The sequence below is a fragment of the Fusarium odoratissimum genome, assembly GCF_000260195.1.
Source record: "Fusarium odoratissimum NRRL 54006 unplaced genomic scaffold supercont1.8, whole genome shotgun sequence".
NCBI lineage: Eukaryota > Fungi > Ascomycota > Sordariomycetes > Hypocreales > Nectriaceae > Fusarium > Fusarium odoratissimum.
Window position 1 is genome coordinate 635503 of NW_022158694.1, and position 22527 is coordinate 658029.

Below are 22527 nucleotides of genomic sequence, written 5' to 3' on the forward strand. Positions count from 1 at the left end.
ATCGGCGGCATCGTCGGCCCGGACTTTTATGACTTCTATCGTGGGATTTGAAGCTATTCCTAGAAACCAAGATGCCGATGCCAATGCCAATACCAATGCCAATCATGCAACTGAATCAGGTCTCGAAACGGATGTATTCATTATCCAAGGTAGGTGTGTAAATACTGATTTGGGCCCAGTAAACAGACCCTGCGAACAAAACCAATCAAGTAAGTACCTTTGCCTCTAACTACTGATCTCCGTATCTCAATCTGAACAACTTCAGCTTGACTACTCCTTCACACCGCTCTCATCTTCCGTCTTCTTCTTCTTAGTGCCCCAGGCGTCCTCAAGCTCACTAACGAACTCATCGCACCATCCGTTTGCTTTTGTCTTTTCAAGCTTCTCCTTCATTTTCTGGTCAGCCTCGGTGAGCTTCTTATCATCGGTGTCCTTACGCTGGGGATCTTCACCTTCTTGGCGCTTCTTGTCCAGGGCCGACTCAAGAAGTTTGTTCACAACCTCAGAGTGCTTAATGTCGTCCTTCTTTCCCTGCTCTGCGGTCTTCATCCTCTTGAGCCCCCAAAACTTCGTGACCTTGTCCAAGAGTCTGCTATCCAGCTCCTTGGCCTCCAAAAACTCTTCCCTGGTGAATTCGTCGAACTCCAGGCTCTTGGCGATTTCCAGGCGTACCTCCTTCTTGATAGATTCTAGCTTCAGCTCTTCCTCCTTAGGCTTGGGGGATTCCTGGCCAACAAGCTTGAGGAGTTCTTGGTGCTGAGGAGTACCGGCACCCTTGGAGACAGCCTCGTTGAATTTCTCGATGAGAACAGGGTTCAGCTTAGATGTGTTGACGAACTCATAAGCGAGTGACTGGTCCAGCTCAAGCTTTCTCGCGAGGGCCTGGCGCTCGTATTTGTCCAGCTTAAGCAGACTTTCGAGTTGCTTCTCGGTAAGCTGGTGTTCAGATCGCTTCCGTATCTTGTCTATCCCCTCGGCTTTCTCCCTGGCTTTCTTCTTGGCTTTGTCCTTGACTAACTGGTCATCTTCACCGGATCCCTTAAATTCCAACGCCTTGATCTGCTTGACAATGTCTGCATATTGAGGGTCTGATTGAACTCGGATCCACTCATGGTTCAGTTGCTCGAGATTTTCACCCTTATAGACTCTGTTCTTCACGAACCATTTTCGCAAATCTTTAGGCAAGTCAAGCTTTTTGGCTGCAGCATCGCGATGCACTTTAGGCATACGCCCGATCACACTTAGCTGATTTGGAGTGAGCCTTTTCGGCTCACTGGCCAAGACTTCCTCCCTGGCCTCCTTCTTGAACTTGGCCTCCTCCTTCATCTCATCTTTGGTCAGGGGCTTGAGCTCGTCCTGGGTATTCTCGTCCTGACCCTTAGATCGCTTGGACTTGGTGTTGAACTCTTGAAGGATCTCTTTGTATTTGGGATCGTTGTAAATGCGGACATACTCCCAGTTGAGCTTGTGAATCATATTTTGGTCGAGCTTTCCGCAATCTACAAACTCATCTGTGAGTTTCGCGGGAAGATCGAGTTTCTCTGCCACTACGCGTCGTAGGACTGGATCCATGGCCTCGATCTTTTTAAGTATCCTATTGGGGATCTTGGGCGGGGATGATCGCTTCCCATGAGACTTGAGCTTCTCAAGGATCTTCTTGTATTTGGGGTCCTTTACAATACGCGCGTACTCCTTCTCAAGCTTCTTGATAAGGCCGGGGTAGAGCTTTCCGGCACTCACAAACTCTTTTTTGAGTTTCGCGTCAAAATCGAGTTGGTCTGCAGCTATGCCACGAATCATAGGATCCATAGCCTCGATCTTTGCGAGCATCTCTGGAGTGAGCTCAGAAGCAGATCTCTTTCTGTCGGAAAACTTGCGTTCTGTGTTGATGTACTTGATGAAAGGTGCGTACTTGGGGTCATCGACGATGGTAGCATACATGGCATTGAGCTTGGTAATCAGCTTGGGGGTGCAGTCCTTGAACTCGCCGAATTCCTTTCTGGTCTGCTCATCAAGGGGCAGGCCCATTGCGAGTCGCTTTCGGTCCTGCGGCTTAAGGGCTTCCAGGTTGAGGATTTGAGTGGTGTTGAGCTTGAGTACAAGCTTGTTTGATCTCTTGGCGTGAGGCTCACGACGAGACTGGTGATCCTTGTATGCCTTCGTTTCATCTTCGCGGTCCTTATGATGTCCAGACTTTCTGTAGTGATCGATGTGCTTACGATCCAGCTTCACTCTTTGATCCAACGAGCCACGCTCGCTATCATCGTCGTGCTTGTACTCAGAATGCTCCTTATAGTGGTATCTTGGCTTGTCGTATGAGTAGTGGTCCTTTGATTTCTTATAGCCCCCATGGTGCTCGGCCTCTTGATCGTCATGATGAGGTTCGGGCCTCTTAGGTTGCTCATGGTCCTTGTCATCATGTTGATGATCCGGCTTCCTATAATGATAGGTTGGCTTGTGCTGCGAGACGTGATCCTTGCTCAGTTGGATATGCTTCTTCTCATCATCATGCTTATAGTCGAATTTCTTCTTGTACTGAGAAATAGGCTTATCATGCGAGTGTTGACCCTTCTCAGAGTCCTCATGGTCATGATCATAGCCGTTCTTCTTTTCGTCGTGATGTGAGTCCAACTCCTGATGTTTATAGCCTGGCTCATAGTGAGAGGAACGGTCTTCGCTCAGCTTGATATGCTTCTTGTTGCCATCATGCTTGTACTCGGCATGCTCTTTGTATAGATAGGAAGGTCTCTCATGGGAGTGGTGCTCTTTCTCGGACTCATGGTGCGAGTCCTGATCATCTTCGGATGGCTTAGACTTCTTGGAACGGTATTCAGGGGCTGCCCTCTTGACAGGAAGAAGGTCGAGGAGGGATTCGATGATTTTTTGCAGTGCTTTCTTCTTCTCTTCACCAATTTGCCTATCCTCTGCTTGATTAGACTTCTTGTATCCATTCTTGGGCTTATAATGATGGTGAGTGTCCTTTGATGGCCTCAAATGGGGTTTCTTGTCATCGGGGTAGCGATTATTGTGAGGGCCAGGGTGGTCCTTATCAGAGTAATCATGAGAAGGATAAGATTTATACTGATAGGATGGTTTTTTGGGAGAGCCATGGTGCCCATTATCCTTTTTGAAAAAAAGGTCGATCAGGTCGAGAATCCTCTTGGTAGCTTCCACAACAGGCTTGGGGCGGTGCCCTTCAGTGTGATTGTGACCTTTGCTTGACTGGGGGTACTTCTTTTCACTTCCAAAGTGACCCTTGTCGTGACTATCATAGTGCTTAGACTTGATATGCTCACGGTGAGGCCTAAGAAGGGAATGGGCTTTCTTAGCAGTTTGAGTCTGGTTTTCCTTGTAGAGTTCACCAGAATGTTTCGATTTCCCGTCCTGATAGAGAGACTTAGGAAAGGAATGGTACTCCTTTGTTGGCTTCTTGTGTTTCTGCTCGTCATCATACTCGTACTTGGGATACTTCGTTTCATCAGTCGACTCCTGCGAGCTTACACGAAAGATTTTGACAAGTTTGGCGTCGCCATGGTCATGCTTCTTGTCGGAATCATGATGAATCTCGTAGGTTGGAGCATGAATGTTGATGTCGACATCGCGCTTGACGTCCATTCCACCTCGATGAATAAACTTGTACAGTTTGCCATCCTTCGAGTTGGTCTGTTCCTTCTTCTCTTCCTTATCATGCTTCTGTTCATATTTGTGCTTGTGGTAGCGCTTGGGGGTCTCCAACACAACATCTTTGAGGAAAGGGTATTTCTTTTTCGCTTCCTTCTTCTCCTCCATATCATGCTTCTGTTCAACTTTGTGCTTGTGGTAGGACTTGGGGGTCTCCGACTCAAGATCTTTGAGGAATGGGAATTTCTCCTCGGTTTTCTTCTTGGCTTTCTTGAACTCGTCTGTGTGGAAGATGAGTTTACGTTCCTTATCCTCCTCCTCCTCGTCTTCTTCACCATGATCGTGTTGCTTCTTCTTGAAGTCATGGGAGTGATGCTTCTTGTGATCATCATCATGCTTCTTGCTCTTATGATGATGGCCATATTTTTTGTGCTTCTCCTTTACTTTATGAGAGTGGCGAACATGTTCTTCCTTGTCATCGTCATCATCGTCGTCGTCGTCATACTCCTTCTCTTCATGATGATGCTTGTGGTCCTTGGGTCCATAGTATCGGTGTGAAGTGATCTTTGTGATCTTTTCGTAGCCGTGAAAGTTGTTCTCATGGGGGTCGGCATCATTGTACTTGTGTTCTACAACCTCCTTCTTGATATCATCCTTGGGGAGGACTAAGGCCAAGCCCAGCGATGCCTGGAGGGCAACGAGAATGGTGTCGGTCAATCTCATGATTGCCGGCTCACTCTGGCAAATAGTAGATGACCAAGGTAAACGAGGGATGATATAGGTAGTCACAATTGAGCTATGTATCAAGCACAGAAGATAGAACAAGTGGTCAGGACAGGGAAAGAAGCACCCTACTTATACCCAAAGAGGAACTAGATATTCCTCGTGATCTAGATAAACTTCCTGTCCCCCTCTTTTTGATAGCATCATAGCCATCATAGCCATCATAGCTATTGGCATAGCTGGGCGTAACTCGAGACTCGTCTAGAGACAAGTGAGGGCCGCCTCCTGTTGCTCATACACGGATGGCTGAGGACGCCGAAACATATCAACCGAGGAGGGGTTCGATATCGTACGGTTACTCGTCATTGTGTAAGTTCGTCAAGGTATATCGATGGCTGCTACTGTCACAGCTCTCCGAACCATTGTTTGATAAATAGTAAAGTGCACTATATGGTTGATTGTATGCGTAATTTGCTTGGCTGGCGAATCACAGCAGCAAGTATCATTTTTCTTCCTACCGATAGACCTATGACTATGGTAAGGTCCAATCTATCTGTTTGATACTCCTGACTGAGGCAACAGGTGAGAAGCCTGCCTATGGATGCACATTTTCGGTCTCGGAACTATCAAGGTCTAAATTCAGCCTCATCTACAAGTCAATTGCGTGATTTTGATATTGTATTCTAAGGGACGTGCTTGAATATCATCATCATCGAGATAATTAAAAGAGGATACAAGGCTCAGTAGAGGCAACATACTCGTTTGGTAATCTTGGATGTCGAACTCGTTGCACTTGCATTCACAACAATCGTCATGTCATGAAATCACAGTTCATGACGATGCCAAAACGTAATTACCCATGATGGCGATGCCTCTCCGCAGGCTCATGAGTTTCGTTACTACCTACCTAGGTTAACGTTCAAGCTGGTGCCCAGAAAAAGGCGTGACAGATCCTCAACCAAATTGCCACATGTCACCATAAAAAGTTGCAACTCAACTATATTAACTTCACGCCTTCTCTCAAGCCTTAAATCCTGTCTCCTCGTTCTGTCTAGTGGAAAGAATATGCTAGAATCTCGATATGCTTCCGGTAGGAACTTCAACGCCTCTATCGTGGGGCCCAAAGGGTCATCCATACACCATGAATGATACGTAGAAACTTGGTAATTGACCCAGAGATAATAAGGGGGCGCGGGATGGTGCTTGATAACCAGTGAGCAAGTACAAATCCCGATAATGATAATTCGCCGGACAGTTTCAAGAGGTTTGGATTCCGCCAACAAATCTCTGCTCTTCTTTAGTTCAACATAATCTAGGTAACTTATATGCAAGTAGCGCCTATCCATCCCACGAATAATGTCCCTGTCAACACTCCTAACTTCGCCAAAACAAAATGCCAAACTCCATTGTAAACGCACCAAACTAAGAATCAGTTTGTGCAACTCATAGTGAAAGAGATTTTCAAAACTCAAGACATGCTTAGGCTTCGTTGTCCTTTGCAGAAACTTGATTGATCAAGCGCTGGTATCTAGCTTCAGCCTCCTGCTCAGCATATCGAGCTGGCTTTGACAGCCGTCCTTCTACTGGTGGAGTTTCAGAATTGCCTTTGGACGTCCAAAGAACGCCAACCTTCGCGGCGGGTTTCGGCTCTATTGCCGAGTCAGGCTTTGGTGTCGAGCCGTTTGTCCTGGGTTCCTCCGAGGCCGTGCCGTCTTTCTCTCCGTCCGAACTGGCTTTCGGGAGCCTCATAGCCAGGAGAACATATTCAGCGCGGGTCATATGATCCATGACATCGTCCATATAGCGCCTGACCTCATCTTGGGGAGCGACCACTCGTGCAAGATTCTCCAGATGGCGTCCAGATGGCGTGAAAAGACGTATCGTGACAGGCTGGTAGTAGTCTAGCTTTGGGTCACCTCCATATTCAGATGTGCTTCCCTTTCGAACAATTAGAAATGAAGCCACAACTTGCTGGCCAGTCGTAGTTGGTAGATATTCCAGAATACTGAATTTGGGGAAAAGATATCGGTCACCGCTTCCAAAGTCAAAAACAACAGCAGTAATGTCTGGTTTCGGCGCAGGTGGTGGCCCCTTTGATCTGAGAGCCTGTGGGTTAGGTGGAGGTCCATTATGGGGTGCCTTTTGTTGTCCATTCAGTATGCCGTTCGGGGTTTGCTGGCGGATTTGTACAGGAGCAGGGGAAGCTCTCGGAGCGGTCTTCATATCGCGATGCAGCCTATCTAAAATTTCCTTGAGATCTGTGGCATCAGTGAAACCGGGTCGGTTTTCCGCAATCCTTCGAATCATATCCCGTGTCCTCTGGTCCTCTAGGGCAGTTTTGACCAGCAGAACGACAAGCGGATCACTGCCTTGTGGTGGCCGCAGCTCGGATGACTTCTGGTTGGGGTTAGAGGCCAAGACAATATCAAGAATAGTCCTGACTTCCGTAGCAAAATATTGCACTGTGCGACCATCGACAAGAAGACGATCTGCCGATGGCCCTTGCTGCCCCCCTCTACTTCGATATTCGGCATTCAGTTGATCTATGATCTTCTGAAAGTGAGCTAATTCACCCTCTTTTGCTTGCCCCACGGCCACTCTCTTCATAAGGTCCCGCAGCTCCGCATCTCCTGAAGCCTTCTGTGCCAATAAAGCAATCACAGGATCGTTGGCCGACGGTTTCGCAGCAGGGGCAGCACCTGGAGCAGTGACACCTGGAGCTGAGCCAGGAATTGGAGCTGGAGCAGGTTTGGCGAGGCCACTCGCGGGCGGATGAGAATTTGGAGGCGGTCGAGGTGCTGGAGACATCGAAGGAGCTGCCATCGGCCCAGTCGGTGCTGCTGGTGCCACGGTTGGCCCTGAAGCTGACATAGGCGCCACTGGTGCGGAAATGTTGGGAGACGCTTGTGAAATCGAGGGTGTTGGAGATGGTGCTACAGGCCCTCCAATTTGCGGTCTCGGCTGTAAGCTTGGGCTCGGGGATGGTGTCGCTGTGTTCACTGGCGGGGCTGTCGTTGAAGTAGCAATCTGGCCTTGAGAGGTCCTGGTAAGGGTTTGAGATGATTGAGCTGGACTTTGAGCTGGACCCTGGGATGGACTTTGTGGTGTGGATTTCGCTGCCGCCGCCCTATTCTGTGTCGGGGTGCCAGCTGCCGATGCTGGAGGCGCGAGTGGTGGAGGCATTGAACCATTTGGAGGACCATATTGAAGGATTGGACGGTGCTGTGGTTGCTGCTGTGGTACGGGCTGAGTCTTCGGTTTCGGATCCTTCACCACGTACATCGTGGCTTCGATTATATGAGGCTCAATCGTGATCGTTACGGTGCCCACCTTTGACATGGTATCCTTGGGCGGGTTTTTAGGGTCTTCATTGAGAACGCCCTTGCGCTTATGGGGTTTCGTCCAATACTTTGCAAATAAGCCTTCGCTGATCCATTTGTGACGGGATCGGAAGAGCGATTCGGCAAGTACACCACTTCGGGGACGCGTGAGTCAGTACCTCTATCTCGTGGGTAAGTTCAACATGGCATACCTTTCACCAACTGACTGATACTCCTTTGACGACAATTCTTCTGGCTGCGCGACTTCTACCGTTGGAAGAGGTTTACCAGCTTGAATCGATTTGGGCAACGGCGGCGGGGGAGGTTCTTCAGGCTCCGGAGCTGGTTCTGGCTCTGGAGCTGGCGGGGGAGCAGCAGGCGTCGCAGAGCGCTCTCGAGGTGTAACATTGCGCTTTTTAGCAGCATTTTCGCCTCGAGCGGCAGCCCGCGCGGGCAGTTTGCGCTTTCGCTCCATGAAAGCTCACACAGTAGACAAACTACAGAGAGCGCAAGGGAATTACACTGCGAGACTGGAGCCAATCATTATATAAGGGCCATGCAAGGCGCGTCTTGGAGCAAAATGAACGTGTAAAGCTGAGTAATCGATCGTTTTCGCGAGCAAGAAATAGTCGGAGAAGCGAAGGTGAGGTTGGGCCACGAGGGAATATTGAGAGAATATGGAGGTGGGAGGTGGAAGATGGGAATGAAGGCTCTCATTGGAAAAGAGGAAGTGGTAGTAGCATTCAGTAGCAACAGCCACCTACGGACAGCAATCCGAGGCTCAGTGGTGCAGGTCCAACACACCTTCATGATGGAGCATGGAGTGTTAATCCAGGGTTCTGATTGGACAGAAAAGGCGAAGGGGCCAAGATTTAGCACTCCAGCGCCTAGGTTTAAAAAAGAAGCTGGGGCTCAGCAGGGACCTTACAGGACCGGGCCTATTTGGAAGCGCCGTGAGAGTGTCAGAGTCGACTATTAGGTTTTATCGGTAAAAGCAGACGGCTGGTGAAATTACTTCTGTCAACCTATTGGCCGGTGATAGTGCACAAGCTTCCTTTACAAAAACTCATCAACATCTTACTTTAGCAGTCACCAAATAACCAACGTATATCAATTAGCCTGAGGTAAGGTGAGGTGTGGTCATTTCGCGGCTCTTTCTTCCCAGCAGAATAGGTGGAGCCACAGCCGCATCAGACGCGCCTCAGGTACATGAATGCAGGCGTAGTCTTCCCCGCGTGAGAAGTCCCGTTGATGATCACTGGTGCTTAGCGCGGACAAAGCAACGTCTGGTTCGACCTCAGGCCTTCATGGGCTCTGCCTTGTACTTAGCAGGTGAGCGTATTATTCGCCTCGGCCAAGGTAGCGTTTCATTTTCAGAATCCCTCATAGATCTCTTTTACTCTGATTTGTTATTTGATCCATCAACAGAAAATCATGTCTTATCTTCATCCCGCCGTCAAGGCTGTGGTTATAGCCGTCGCAGCGCCACTGGGCCTCTATTGCGTTTTCTTGGGACTGGGAATGACACCGTTCTTCCAGAGACAGTATGTTTGGGTCATGTATCATTGTGGATTTAATCGTTTTTGACTCTCTAATCAGGTTTCTATATGCACACAAGTTCAATACATTATTATGGAGTAATGTCAACCAACCAGAACGATGGGGTTTCGCTCGTATGTCCATACTCTGAGATTTTGAATTCATAACACTCATATAATGCTCGCATAGGGAATCAAGTAACTCCGTTCTCGCTAAAGACCCCTGACGGTGAATCAATTTACGCTTGGCATATCCTTCCACTCCCTCTATACCTACAGAATGAGGCCAAGATCGAATCCCAAGAGCCGGGTTTCTCGGCAGACTTCACCAATACCGAGTCATTTCGTCTACTAAAGGAGGATCCAGAATCTCGCTTAGTGCTATATTGTAAGTTGAATCTGGAGTTCCCATCCTATCGATACTTACTCATATCTCAGTTCACGGTGTAAGTGGTGACCGCCATATTCTAACCGATATCAACTGACATCACAGAATGCTGGTCATATCGCGCAAGCTATTCGACCTCTCAGCTATCATTCTCTGACTGATACTTCCTCATATCATGTTATCGCTATCGACTACCGAGGATTTGGTCATTCTACGGGCACCCCTTCAGAGACTGGAGTAATTCAAGATGCTGCAACACTCGTTGACTGGGCTACCAACGTGGCAGAGATTCCACCAAGTCGCATCGTCCTGCTCGGGCAGAGTTTAGGTACTGCTGTAGTCAGCGCCGTTGCTGAAAAGTATGCTCTTCAGGGCATCGAATTTGCGGGTATTACCATAGTCGCTGGCTTCAGCGATCTTGCAAATCTCCTGTTGGGTTATCGCATCGTGGGTATCTTCCCTGTACTTGCTCCCTTCCGCATGTGGCCTTCTCTCGTGCGCTTCATCCACCGTTTCGTTGTCGACAAGTGGCATTCAGATAGAAGGCTCGCCAACGTAGTCCGCCATACGAAGACGAGACTCAGGCTCAATTTGATTCATGCAAAGAATGATAAAGACATTCCTTGGACGGAAGACAACAAGTTGTTCAGAGCCGCTGCCCAAGAGACTCTTGGAATTATGGATGACAAGGACTTCGAGGCTTGGAAAGAAGAGCGCACCATCCGGAAGGGCAAGGATGCATTTGTGACCACTTGGACTGCTGAACCCAACATGATTATCCGCCAAGAGCTTTTCCCATACGGTGGTAAGTGGATATTTGTTCATTCTTGTTGAGATTGAATATTGATCAGAGACTTAGGCCACAACGATATCATGGGCTATGCGCCTGTTGCGCTGGCCATCATGAGGGCATTTGATCTTCACGGAACGACCTACAGTGATGAGTAGACTGGAAGGACACATCGTATCGTGGTAGTTGCTTGGCGTCTAATAAGTAGCATCCTCATATCTGGCCCATTGAGTTGTAATGAACCAACTCATACACGATTTCTCAGTAACTACTTTGCGCAGATCCGACAAGCGACGTAGAATTTACTTTATTATTTTGTGGAACCCGACTTCGAGGTTTCCATGTTTCCAGTGTCATGTATTCCTAGGAGTGTATACCACTTCTCTTGGCTACCTATGGGTATTCAACATCTGAGTATGCTCATATCGGCCTCTAGAGTTTGGACTTCAAAGAAGGATAGGTGAATTCGTAAAGCCAATAATGAATAGTCTTATAGGCGATACTTCCCAGCACTGGATTCTCTAAGGGATTCAATACTAGAAACAACCATCATAGGACTCCTCATCACTGACTTCCTCGTCCACTCGGTGGGCACCTCTGTCTTGTGTTGAAGAGAGGCGATTGCTAATCCAGGCATTCCCTATTTTCTCGTCTATTGAGACAACCCCCCGTCAGATATTGATTGAACTGGCCACTCATCAAAGTTGCCGCCTTCACTTCAGCTTCAATTATACCAGGATGCAGCTGATAAAGATAATCTCTTGCATATACCGCAGTCATTGTTCCTGAATATCCCTGCCATTTATCGTTCCTGCGTGAGTTGGAGTGATCACAAAATCCTCGGATCGCCAAACATGGAAAGTGTCCGTCAGCTTAGCAGACTCATATTCAAGGCAAAGAACGTCCTTTTTTGCTGCAAGTGAGATACAAGTCGAGGCATCTTTCATTACATCATTCAATGAAGTAATCACACTGTAGTGAATAGCAGGATTATCCTCATTGTCGGATAGTTCTCTTAACCATTTTCTAAATTCTTGGGTGCACGCGGTGTCGAGACCGCAGTTCTCCGTATCCTTCTTTCCCCTTTTTTTCAAGCTTATAAGAAGTCATTCAGCTTTTTAGCTATTCTATCAGTACCTAAGCTAAACAATAAAACCCCTATAGGCTGCCAGTCGATATGAAAGTATTCAATATCAGATACGGTTTATCTGCCTTGATGACGCAACTGCTGCCTTAGTAAAGCAGTATAAATACCAGCTGGATAGCTCTCATCAGCTAGGTCAACCTAACTAAGAGGCACTCTTCATTCATATATCGCACTCCAAAGCACGTTGTCAATCTGACTACTGATCAGACTCTCCGTATCCATAGCTCGTTCACTCGTGTGACTCCACCGAATTAGTATTCATATACGAGAAAAACCAACCACGACGTCACGGGGCGAATACCAAGTTTGCAACTTGAGGCACCTCCCGTGGTTGTTCTTATAGCCGTTTAACCCCACCTAGCGTTAGCAGTGGAGGGCAGACACATGCTACCGTGAAATTACCCCACCAAAGAGCTCCTTTCGATTAAACCCCCCACCCCACGTAACATTACCTAGTTAGCATCGACGACACCTACACCAAAAGGTCTATCTCGAATCATGTCCGAGGAGTCCAAGCCAGTTGAGCCCGTCGTCGACGAGACGAACGCCGAGCTCAAGGGCAAGGCCATCGCTCACGCCGACGCCGACGCTGAAGCCGACGACAACGATGCCGAATCTGGATCCGAGGAGGAGCATGAGGAGCAGCACGCTATTGAGGGTTCCGGCGACAAGAAGAAGAAGAAGAAGAAGAAGTCGAAGCGATCAAAGGTCAAGGAGGCCCTGACCGGCTCAAAGTCCGCCCCGACCGATTCCGATTTCCACAAGGCCCTCGATGGCCTCACTCCTCAGCAGATCAAGGAGTTCCTCGCCCTCAACCCGGCCCTCTCCCAAGAGGTGAATAAGGCCACCAAGAGCGATGATCCTTCCGGCTCTCAGGCTGCCGACATGCTTAAGAAAATGTCACTACAAGATATCATGACTGGTCTTGCCGCTGGCGGAAAGAACGCCAAAGATATGGGATCGTATAAGTTCTGGCAGACGCAGCCTGTGCCCAAGTTTGGAGAGGATGCGACTTTAAAGGAGGGTCCTCTGCGCATTCAGAAGGTCGAGGAGGTTGACAAGGAGCCCGCCCCTCTGATTCCCGGCTTTGAATGGGTTACAATGGATTTGACCAAGGAGGACGAGATCAAGGAGGTTTACGAGCTGTTGAACAAGCACTACGTCGAGGACGATGAGGCTATGTTCCGCTTCAACTATTCTCCCTCTATTCTCCGATGGTAAGTTGTCAAATTGCTAAGCTAATAAATGAAAAAGCTTTTCCAAACTCGTTCCCGCTAACACGCACAGGGCCATGATGCCTCCTGGCTGGAAGAAGGAATACCACGTTGGTGTCCGCGCAACTCAATCCCGTCTTCTCGTAGCTTTTATCTCAGCCATCCCCGTTCATCTGCGTGTCCGCGAGAACGTTGTCACCTGCTCTGAGGTCAACTTCCTCGCCATCCACAAGAAGCTCCGAGGCAAGCGTCTCACGCCAGTACTCATCAAGGAGATTACCAGACGCAGCAACCTCAACGAGATCTGGCAAGGACTCTACACCGCAGGTGTCGTCCTTCCCAAACCCGTCAGCACATGCAGATACTTCCATCGCGCTATTAATTGGCAAAAGCTTTACGAGTGCGGTTTCAGTCCTCTTCCCGCAAACAGCAAACCTCAGTATCAAGTTCGGAAGTATGCGCTACCAGACGATACTAGCACCAAGGGCCTGCGACCGCTGGAAGAGAAGGACCTTGATGCTGTTATGGATTTGTATAAGCGATACAATGCGCGCTTCGATATGACGCCAGAGTTCAGTCGCGAGGAAGCTCACCACTGGTTTGTCCCCAAGGTCGGACCTAACGAGCAGCAGGTTGTGTGGACATACGTTGTTGAGGTAAGTCATTGTGAGAACAAAAGCTCGGAGAATGGGCACTAATCAACTACAAGGACGAAAACAAGAAGATCACTGACTTCTTCTCTTTCTTCTGCATCGAGTCGACTGCTATCGGAAACGCTAAGCACAACGTTATCAAGGTTGCTTACATGTTTTACTACGGTACAGATGTCGCGCTGCAGGACAAGTTCGACAAAGCTGCTCTCAAGAAGCGCCTTAACGAACTTGTTCACGACGCCCTTATTATCTCCAAGCGCCACAAGTTCGATGTGTTCAACGCATTGACGCTGATGGACAATGCGCTCTTCCTGGAGCAGCAGAAATTCGGAGCCGGTGATGGTCAACTTCATTATTACCTGTTCAACTACCGTGTTAACCCAATTGCTGGTGGTGTCGATCGTAAGAACCAGCTTGACGAAGAGAACCTGAGTGGTATCGGACTTGTGATGCCTTAAGGTGGATGTTGAAGAGTTGTGGATTTACTACGCAAATATAAGTGGACAATGACTGAACGACCAGGTCTGATTCGTGGGACACCAGAAAGGAGTTCAATCTGGAAAGAAACAAAAATAAGAAGCAATAAAAAGATATTGAGAAATGGCTTGAAAAGAGTACAAGTCTTGATTTGGCGTATATCCGATTATGAATTTGCTGTCTGAGATTCATTGCCTGTTGGAGTTGTTTAGTCAATTGGCGATAGCTGAATGGTGGCTCACGGGCGTATTAAACTCCGCGACTATAGCTAAGTTACCCATGGTCTAGTCTATAATTCAGAGGATTTGCTACCTCGGTCTCACTTTTGTCGAGACTGGAATGTAAAGATGCCATATCATGTTCGGATTCTGCACGTGGCGTGCCTAGTCCCATGGCGATCAAGCACTGTAGGTAGGTATGTAGCGCCGAGGCATGATGCAGCGATCCATGTCGCCCTCAGTCACTCACTCACTCTCTCTCGCCCTGGCAAAGTAGCAAACTTGCAAGTTGAGTTGTGACAAGATATTCCGAATACTACCTCTACCTCTCCACAATTCACAGCTTAAAGTAGTCTCCTACAACAGGGACAACTCTTTGCTTTTTTTATGTCATTTATCCTTCATTCGCTCAAATCTGTATCTTTCTTCCGTAAGGTACTCACTACCCATTCTTACTCGCGTAGTCCGTGAGTGACGTACAGGGTCTTTTTGACAACTGCAACTTGAGATACTACACCATAAAACAACAGCACAAGACTTTCCCTTGAGACTCGGAAGGTGCACAAACGTGTTTGCGCAAGAAAGAGCCCGCACCAAGTTTATTATAAGAGCAAACAAACGTCAAATATCGATTATGGCGTCTGACTTGTGAGTCCTCGACCAACAAACCCGTTCCATCATAGTCGTTCCAGTCTTTTTGTTCGGTATCTTTCCAATCTTTCTTTTCGTTCGCTTCTTTTCATTCGCTCCTCATGTGTGGATTCAAGGCTCACTTACACGCGATACGTCCTCGCAGACAACGCACGTTTCCCTCTGCTGAGGAGACGCTCAAGCACCCAGCCTACCCAGGCACACTCTGGGCCCTAGAACCTCACTCTCACGGCAAGGTCTCTGTCGCTGAGGGTCGCGGTGGTCCAGTCGGCATTGCATGGGAGATTCATGGTCAAGGACCCGTCAAGCTTGTGGTACGTTTCTTCCGTTAAAATTCCCTTAATATCTCCGCCCGCGTGTTACTCTTTCGTACTGTCTGTATCGTGTTTGCTTCAGATTTGGTCATATTCTGAGAGGGGAGGTTGACTGACCGTGTGTAGCTTATTATGGGATTGGCAGGGGTCAAAACATCATGGCAGCGTCAAACAAAGTATTTCGGTCATGATCGAGCCGACAAGTACTCGGTTCTCATTATCGATAATCGTGGTATGGGCGGCAGTGACAAACCCGTGGGTGTCTATTCTACCAGTGGCATGGCACTCGATGCCATCGAGGTCATCGACCATGTTGGCTGGAAGGCTGAACGGGATATCAACCTCGTTGGTATCTCCATGGGTGGCATGATTGCACAAGAAGTTGCTATTCGTATTCCCAAGCGTCTGCAGTCGCTCTCCCTCATCTGCACATCAGGCAAAGTCCAAAACACGAAGGGACTGTGGGAAACTGTCTCAGACACCATGGGTATGATCATCCCCAAGTCCATGGAGCGCAGTATTGTCGACACCGCTCTCCGGCTCTTCACACCCGAGTGGCTCGTCGCACCAGATGATGATATACTACCCGAGCCAGGCGTCACCGCACGATGCAGTCCACCACCGCCAGAGGGTGGTCCAACGTACCGCCTCTTCGAGACCAACTTTCAGCGTTTCCAGGCTCACGAACTCACCAAGAAAACAAATCCCGAGCTGTACACCACCAAAATGCTCATGTGTCAACTTGCGGCGGCAGCTTTGCACAACAAGACGGATGACCAGCTACGGGAAATAGCAGACGGTGTCGGCTCTGACCGCATCATGATTATGCATGGAAAGCGTGACAACATGATCAGCTTTCCAAATGGCGAACGGCTCATTAAGGTGTTGAAACCAGGCTCTGTACACATTGTGGACGATATGGGACACGCACCCATCATAGAGAAGACACAATGGTTCAACAGCGTCTTGGAGGAACAGCTGAGTATGTGGACCAAGCCGAAGGAGGAATAAGGGTGGTGAGTGGCAGTTGTTTTCGAGCATATGAGTAAGCGATGATACTGAATATTGCGATAAGCATGGAACGTTGTAAGAGAACAAGCAGGACAGGCAGTGGAATAATAAGCACTGAATTTCTTGACTGTCAGTTACACGGATGAAGCGTTCAGGGTGCATGTCTCAGTCCAGGAATCACAAATCATGGCACGGGTTCGCTTGTTGGAGGGTAGCAATTATTGAAAAGTCACCAAATCCGACTCCATTTCCAGTGTCTATCATAATGTACATCCATTTTGCATGCCTAGAACTTGGCACCATTTCAACTCTTGGGCAAAGTTACCCGTCCTAAAACCTCTTGATTGATAGACTTTTGGTGTTACAGAAATTCCCATCATGGAACATCCATTGCAAACATGGCGATACCCGCATCCGGGCAATAGCTGTTCTTTTAGTAAGAGATCTATCTTCCCCTGGCTTTCTACCAACATCGACTTGCGATGATTGGTTTCGAGCTTCAGCCCTTCTATCATGCCAAGCAGTTACTTTTTAACATTGCAACCATATTACCTCTCTCCAGCGAGACGTCGGCTCTGGACCTCGCTCAGAGCCTTGGTTCCACTCAGAAGCGACACTACGCCAAGGACAATGACGATAGGCAAGGTCTTGAAGAGGTTCCACTGGGCATAGTAGAGAAACAGCGTGCCCTCGATGCCGACAATGGAGCCAAAGAAGACGGCATGAGAGATGGGTGCAGCTTTGAGGGCCTTGGGCAAATGGTTGACGTTGGCACCAAGGAAGAGCCACTATATGCTTCTTAGTCTGTGATTTTATGATGAGAGCATTTATACGTACGCCGAGGAAAAGAGCAGGAACGCTAGCCACTATAGCGAGCACAAAGACAAGAGTGACAACCATAGGAGGACTCGAGTCGCCGACCTTGAAGATATGGTCGATCTCGGCTCGGGGACCATATCGGACGGGAGCCTCATACTGAGGTGAAGGAGCATTGGAGTCAAGCTGAACCTCGATATCAAAGACGGGGGAGATGAGAGGGTTGGATGAGCCGAATGATCCCAGGACAAGGTTGGCTTTGATGGGTTCGTCGGAGAGGAGTAGCTGGATAGGGAGATCCTTTTGTGACTGTGATTATTGTTAGTCGTAGAATTGATTCGAGTTTGATTGATCGCGTACAATTTCGGCCTCGCCCTTTCCAGACGCCTTCATCTTGAGAGGGAACGGGGCCTCGAGGCCAGTTGACTCAGTGAGGATGAGGAATGCCTGGTGAGGTCGCTTTGGCTCGCCAGCTTCGGTTGTGGTCAACGAGACCTTGACGGTATCCGTCTTGCCTAGAACGAGAGGCTTCTTGGTAGGCTTCTGATCGCTAAATCTATATTGATCAGACCAGTCAGCGGACGTTCTCTCGCACCCAATCGCCCATGATAACACCATCATGGCATCTCGAGAGGGACAGCTAGCTTACTTGGCAGTAACGCCATGGGCTCTCTTGGAGCCGACAGTGACGGAGCCATCGGTGAAACTCCAAGACGAGGCAGCGCTAGCCACGCTAGTTAGGAAAAGTAGGGACGATGCGATTGGGAAGCGCATGATTTTGACGTTATCGCAGGTCGATTCGGTCGGTTCTAGAGTTGAGGCCAAGTGGATGAGACAGGACAGCTAAAGACGGTGGTAGCTTGCATTACGTGGTGGGAGTGGAGAGTCTTGATTGGCTGAAGCTCTAACTTTGGTGGGAACTCAAATAGAGCTCCTGGCTTCAGGGTAGATCCGGGCGATATCTCACTCAGCCAGCTGTGACAATTCCAAACTATAGGTCGAGCCGAAACGTGAACACCAATTACTTCTGTAATCCTTTGATTTTATGGCTAATCCTAGGAGTATAATATCCCGAGGGGGCAATAATAATTCTGACATTAAATCAGTGTATCAAAATTAACTGGTCTAATGGCATATTAAGAGATACTGAATTTAACTAGATATTTTCGTCACTTAGAATAGAGGGCCTGGAATACTGAGCGTATCAGATACTCAATAATACAACAAGATCGTGCTCTCGTGCGACTAAACAAAAGAAGGAATTACAATGAAATTGAGATCCATCATCCATCCTGTCAAGAAACTCTTGGTTCGATTTGCGATCCCTAGGAAATGTGATCCTGCAGAAAAAGTATTGCACGGAGGCACGAGAATTGATCAACATAAAGTATTTTTTTTTGTATTACCATAACCGACCGAAAATAATTCACTGTTTTCTTTTCTCGATTCAATCTTATATATAATCTCTTGAAAGTTGAAAAATCATTTCTATCATAAGCATCTAAAACAATGACTGGTGGTATATCATCCTCTACTGGCTCTTCATCTCAGTCTGGAAACCCTTGATAGCCTCCCTCTCTTCCGTTGTCAAATCAATACCAAAATACTCCTTCAACGCCTCCACTCTCTCATCCTCTGTCTTCAACTCTTTCAGAACCTTTGTCTTACCTCCAGGGTTCTCCTTAACCACATCATTAACCAGCATTCGTTTCCCGTAAATCTCCTCGCCCGTTGGTGACGTTTTGCTTTCCCTAAGAAGGAACTTGACAATCAGAACCGTCGTAGTCTGGAAGCTGCGTGGGCTTGTGCCAGTGTAGCAGTTGGAGATCTCGAAATCGGCTGGCAGCCATTCAACTGAGTGACTGAAAGCATAGAAGCTGATCCAGGGTTGATCGGGAGAGTTGCGGCATTGGTAGATCCAGAGACGGCGGCCGGATGTGAGCTCTGTTTGGCCAGGAATGAAGTCCTTGATAAGCCTTGCGTCTTGAGTGCCTAAATTGCGCCACTCAGCGCCCTCGGCCAGGGGCATGGGCTGTGTAGGGCCGTCGCCGCCAAATGAGGTATCCATGACCCAGCGAGAATTGTCAGGTAGAGTTACAATATTGACAATGTGAACCCTGTAAGCAGTTAGTGAACGATGCTGATGACAGCATTGTATTTCATCTTACCAGCCATGGAAGCCACCATGAGGAACACCATCCTTTCGCAGACGAACTCGCACGCCAACGGGATATACTTGGAAACCAAGAGCTCTCAGCATGTAGCAGAAAAAGAGGTTACTCTCCATGCAGTAACCTCCTCTTCCGCGCCCATCCACCACGATCTTTTGGTACAGAGCTTGAGGCTCGAGAGTGATATTGCGATGCGACGAGTAATGCAGCGTCAAGTTATCATATGGGACTGTTGCGATCATGTGCTGATGCAGCACTTTGAGAAAGGCATGGTCCAGAATAGGTTCATTGCCCACGTAGAATTCTTGAGGGATTTGAAGATGTTTGAGGAACCCAGCGACTTGGGCTTCAGAATATATGGCTGACATGGTGAGGTGTAAGATGAGTGTGGTTTACAACAACTGAAGAACAGCGCCCGTGAAAGACAAGCAGGGAGCAGCTATCACTTGAATGGAAGACCTGCTACTAGACTTATAAATGAGTCAAGATGGCGCCAGAAAAGCCGACGTCAGCTTGAACTACAAACATGATTGATACCCTTACCTTACCTTACTCGTATGTCGCGCAAAACCAAAAACAAAACTGCCAATAACCCGCTGGAAGTTGGCCGTAACGTATCATGAACCCCGATATCTCTCCAGACTCCATAAAAACTGTCCGGGGCTTAAACTTGGAGACGCCCTCCTTTCACAGGCGCCGTCAGGGTCCAAGATAGAGTCGGCCAATCAGGAAAATTTGGCGTCTACTTCGGGAGTTGTTGCTAGTCTGATGTGCAAATCCGTAATAAATGCCTCTCCTTCTCGGTCCGTCTTACACGGTACCCACGGGAAATATGAGCCTTGTCAGGGTTCTTTTGGTACGGCAGAAAGGTGATGAAGACTTCAATGAGCAAGAAGAATAGTAGATTCAGATGTTTGCTAGTCAACCAAAGATTCCTTTACTCCATGTTTGCAAAATAGACTGTTCATTACATGACTCTTTTCATGACATCGCGCCTACAACGCCAAGCCCCAAGAAACCCACCGACATTTCTCTAAATGATGCAGATATGTACGTTCATGTCGTCTAAAGCTCCGTCCTCCGGCTCGACGTGGTTGTCGCAGCTGCACCATTCCTCTTCGCTTTAGTTTCCGCCAACTTGGGCATGAAGTCCTGGATACCCATCCAGTCCACCACGAACGCAGTGGTGATCCTCGCCCAGTCACGCACGGTTGGAAGATCGAGGTGCTCACCATCGTCTGTGATCTCGTGCCACACATCGGGGAAGGGCGATGGAATGAGATGCAAGATGTCGACGCCGCGCTGCATGAAAGGTCGGTGATCATCGTCAATATAGCTGCGAGTGAATCGATTGGCTGTTTTGTTGCCATCTGGGAGGAAAGGAAATCTGGGCTTGGTCTCGAGGACATTGAGCTGTCGCATGCGCTTCTCAAGACCCGCCATGGCTCGGTATGCCCAGTGGGTTGTAAGGAAGTAAGAGGGAATAGTAGGGTCCGCGGATCCTAAAAGATCGAGAAGAACAAACAGACTGATAGAGTCCAGAGGAGTCCTGTAAGTTGCAGTAGATCCATGGAACTGATATTCCCATTCCTCAGCAAGTGATCTTGACACCAAGTTAGTCAATCCTTTGGCTCGTAGTTAATTGCACATTTAACATACCTGGCTCCATAAAGCGAGTCCTCCTCCGTCCAATGCTTGAATGCCTCTTCGCCATCTAGAAAGATAATCTGGATTCCCTGGGTCTCCTCAAGCCCATCATCCGCAGATCCATCCTTCTGCATCTTGTCCCACTTCGCAGTGAGCGCATCCTCAATGCTCCTCGCGACATGCATCAACATGGCACATGGCGCTGCGCTGTCGATTGCGCCAATGAATCCCTCAGGCTCATATTTACTATCGTAGTGCGCAACCAGCGTAAGTCGACTAACGTCTCCGTTCTGCGCCCAAGGGGGGTCTCTTCGAAAGATGAGGTTGGAGAATGGGATCTGCTTGTTTCCGTGTACAGGTGTCTTTGAAGTCGAATTCTGCATTTCGAGTTTCCATTCGGGAAGATTTTCCTTGAAGAACTCGACAAAGTGTTTCTGGGCACGCCGTTGACCCTCGGTGCCAGGCACACGAGGAATTAGGATAGGAGCAAGAAGCTTGCCATCCTTGATATCGAAATCGTCGCCGGGCGAAGGAATGTTCTCGAGGGTTTCATCTGAAAGTGTCATGGACTCGGCGACCGTCGATAGGAGCAGGCAGACAAAGACGAGAAGCTTTGCAAGGAATGACAATTGCGATAGCGGTCGAGGCATTGTCGAAGATTCAGCCATGGATGGGAAGACACCAATAAATACTACTCTAAACCAACAAGAAGCGGGTTTTGGTTCGGGTTATCGTGGGGCGCAAAACTAGCTCATTCCGTCTGGAGGATCAGAGTAATCGTATGATAAATGCGCAAAAGTTCAGCTGTGGCAGTGAGCGTGGACGTTGCGAACAAAGACAGAGCAGAATCAAGCAAACAAATGCTTCGTGTCAGGAGTTAAACCTCTCTCGCCAGCCCATGCAAGGGATGAGGATAAGGCCAGGTACGACAAGAAGGATGTGGGGAGGAAAATAGTAGGTACTTCACCCAGGCCCAATACCGCAGGCGAATCTTTGTACCTTGACACAATACCTTTCCGGCCACAACCCCATATGCGTGTGGCAATAGAGGTCAAAGCTCACATTATTCTCCGTTAATTATTTGTTTTTTCTCTACAACAATACTAAGCCTCAGGCCCATTACGTGTTATGCGTTCTATGAAATGGATCTGGACTTCATGTTGGCCCTTCAGCAGCTATAAACGATATTGGTCGAAGCCCCCTGTTAGCTCTCGGTAGAAGACGCCTTTCCGATGTACACAACAGGCGCGGGGGAGGACGGGAAAGGACCCTTTAAACTATGGTCGAACAACCAGGGGTCGGGTTATTATAGTTGCAATGGTCAACCCTCATTGGTTCACGGCTATAAAGGATCTGAGGGGGGCGTTTGATACGGATAAATCACACCGAACGCATTTGTTAAGTTGGACACGTATTATCTTCACTGGGCTACACAGATCCAGATATACTGTAGTCATTATGTCCATTCTCTTAACCATGCTGCGCTGCTGTAGCCTGAATAATACGGAAAGATCTCGTTGATCATGCCTAAGCCTGGCGTGTAAGTCAGCCGTAGCAAAGGCTGGGACACATCATTCCAGAGACACTGAAATTCGACACAATGCCATTGATGCTGAAACCTCCAGTGAGGAAAGGTATGGAGTTGTGTGACCTAGCCATTTATCGTTAGTTCAGATCTAGACGTTGTGCTTCACATTAAATAGGCATTGTTGGGAGCTAGCTTGGAAACCATTTCTCCCAGCAGCTTTCCCAACCCAATATATACGAGAAACTGACAAGCAGCAAGCAAGATTTCTCGTAACTCTCTACCATAAGTTCCTGCAGCATC

General features: G+C 48.3%; 8 protein-coding genes across 11 annotated transcripts; 3 read left to right on the plus strand and 5 right to left on the minus strand.

Annotated features, from left to right (window-relative positions):
- Positions 1-105: 105 nt before the first annotated feature.
- FOIG_06013 (uncharacterized protein) lies at positions 106-4631 on the minus strand. Of its 2 annotated transcripts, XM_031204951.1 has the most exons (2): positions 453-4631; positions 106-387 (listed from the first exon to the last, which is right to left on the minus strand). In XM_031204951.1, exons 1-2 carry the CDS (start codon positions 4342-4344, stop codon positions 377-379), a joined length of 3903 nt encoding a protein of 1300 aa, XP_031065200.1. In that variant the 5' UTR covers positions 4345-4631; the 3' UTR covers positions 106-376. The 2 variants fall into 2 exon arrangements, with proteins under 2 accessions (XP_031065200.1, XP_031065199.1); XM_031204950.1 differs by having other exon boundaries at positions 106-4631.
- Positions 4632-5286: 655 nt separating this feature from the next.
- On the minus strand, positions 5287-8417 carry FOIG_06014 (uncharacterized protein). Its single transcript, XM_031204952.1, has 2 exons — positions 7877-8417; positions 5287-7819 (listed from the first exon to the last, which is right to left on the minus strand). The coding sequence occupies exons 1-2, from the start codon at positions 8137-8139 to the stop codon at positions 5824-5826; spliced, it is 2259 nt and encodes a 752-aa protein (XP_031065201.1). The 5' UTR covers positions 8140-8417; the 3' UTR covers positions 5287-5823.
- Positions 8418-8888: 471 nt separating this feature from the next.
- On the plus strand, positions 8889-11014 carry FOIG_06015 (uncharacterized protein). 2 transcript variants are annotated; one of them, XM_031204953.1, is made up of 6 exons: positions 8889-9208; positions 9264-9337; positions 9393-9590; positions 9641-9648; positions 9696-10395; positions 10450-11014. In XM_031204953.1, the coding sequence occupies exons 1-6, from the start codon at positions 9099-9101 to the stop codon at positions 10536-10538; spliced, it is 1179 nt and encodes a 392-aa protein (XP_031065202.1). In that variant the 5' UTR covers positions 8889-9098; the 3' UTR covers positions 10539-11014. The 2 variants fall into 2 exon arrangements, with proteins under 2 accessions (XP_031065202.1, XP_031065203.1); XM_031204954.1 differs by having other exon boundaries at positions 8897-9337.
- Positions 11015-11941: 927 nt separating this feature from the next.
- On the plus strand, positions 11942-14222 carry FOIG_06016 (glycylpeptide N-tetradecanoyltransferase). Its single transcript, XM_031204955.1, has 3 exons — positions 11942-12744; positions 12815-13397; positions 13451-14222. Exons 1-3 carry the CDS (start codon positions 12026-12028, stop codon positions 13850-13852), a joined length of 1704 nt encoding a protein of 567 aa, XP_031065204.1. The 5' UTR covers positions 11942-12025; the 3' UTR covers positions 13853-14222.
- Positions 14223-14333: 111 nt separating this feature from the next.
- On the plus strand, positions 14334-16294 carry FOIG_06017 (uncharacterized protein). Of its 2 annotated transcripts, XM_031204957.1 has the most exons (3): positions 14334-14737; positions 14886-15054; positions 15181-16294. In XM_031204957.1, exons 1-3 carry the CDS (start codon positions 14724-14726, stop codon positions 16063-16065), a joined length of 1068 nt encoding a protein of 355 aa, XP_031065206.1. In that variant the 5' UTR covers positions 14334-14723; the 3' UTR covers positions 16066-16294. The 2 variants fall into 2 exon arrangements, with proteins under 2 accessions (XP_031065206.1, XP_031065205.1); XM_031204956.1 differs by having other exon boundaries at positions 14334-15054; positions 15181-16180.
- On the minus strand, positions 16059-17715 carry FOIG_06018 (uncharacterized protein). Its single transcript, XM_031204958.1, has 4 exons — positions 17531-17715; positions 17242-17437; positions 16903-17190; positions 16059-16853 (listed from the first exon to the last, which is right to left on the minus strand). Exons 1-4 carry the CDS (start codon positions 17653-17655, stop codon positions 16614-16616), a joined length of 849 nt encoding a protein of 282 aa, XP_031065207.1. The 5' UTR covers positions 17656-17715; the 3' UTR covers positions 16059-16613.
- Positions 17716-18273: 558 nt separating this feature from the next.
- FOIG_06019 (uncharacterized protein) lies at positions 18274-19701 on the minus strand. The gene is made up of 2 exons (XM_031204959.1): positions 19050-19701; positions 18274-18998 (listed from the first exon to the last, which is right to left on the minus strand). Exons 1-2 carry the CDS (start codon positions 19418-19420, stop codon positions 18413-18415), a joined length of 957 nt encoding a protein of 318 aa, XP_031065208.1. The 5' UTR covers positions 19421-19701; the 3' UTR covers positions 18274-18412.
- Positions 19702-19899: 198 nt separating this feature from the next.
- On the minus strand, positions 19900-21694 carry FOIG_06020 (uncharacterized protein). Its single transcript, XM_031204960.1, has 2 exons — positions 20712-21694; positions 19900-20655 (listed from the first exon to the last, which is right to left on the minus strand). The coding sequence occupies exons 1-2, from the start codon at positions 21365-21367 to the stop codon at positions 20118-20120; spliced, it is 1194 nt and encodes a 397-aa protein (XP_031065209.1). The 5' UTR covers positions 21368-21694; the 3' UTR covers positions 19900-20117.
- Positions 21695-22527: the final 833 nt, after the last annotated feature.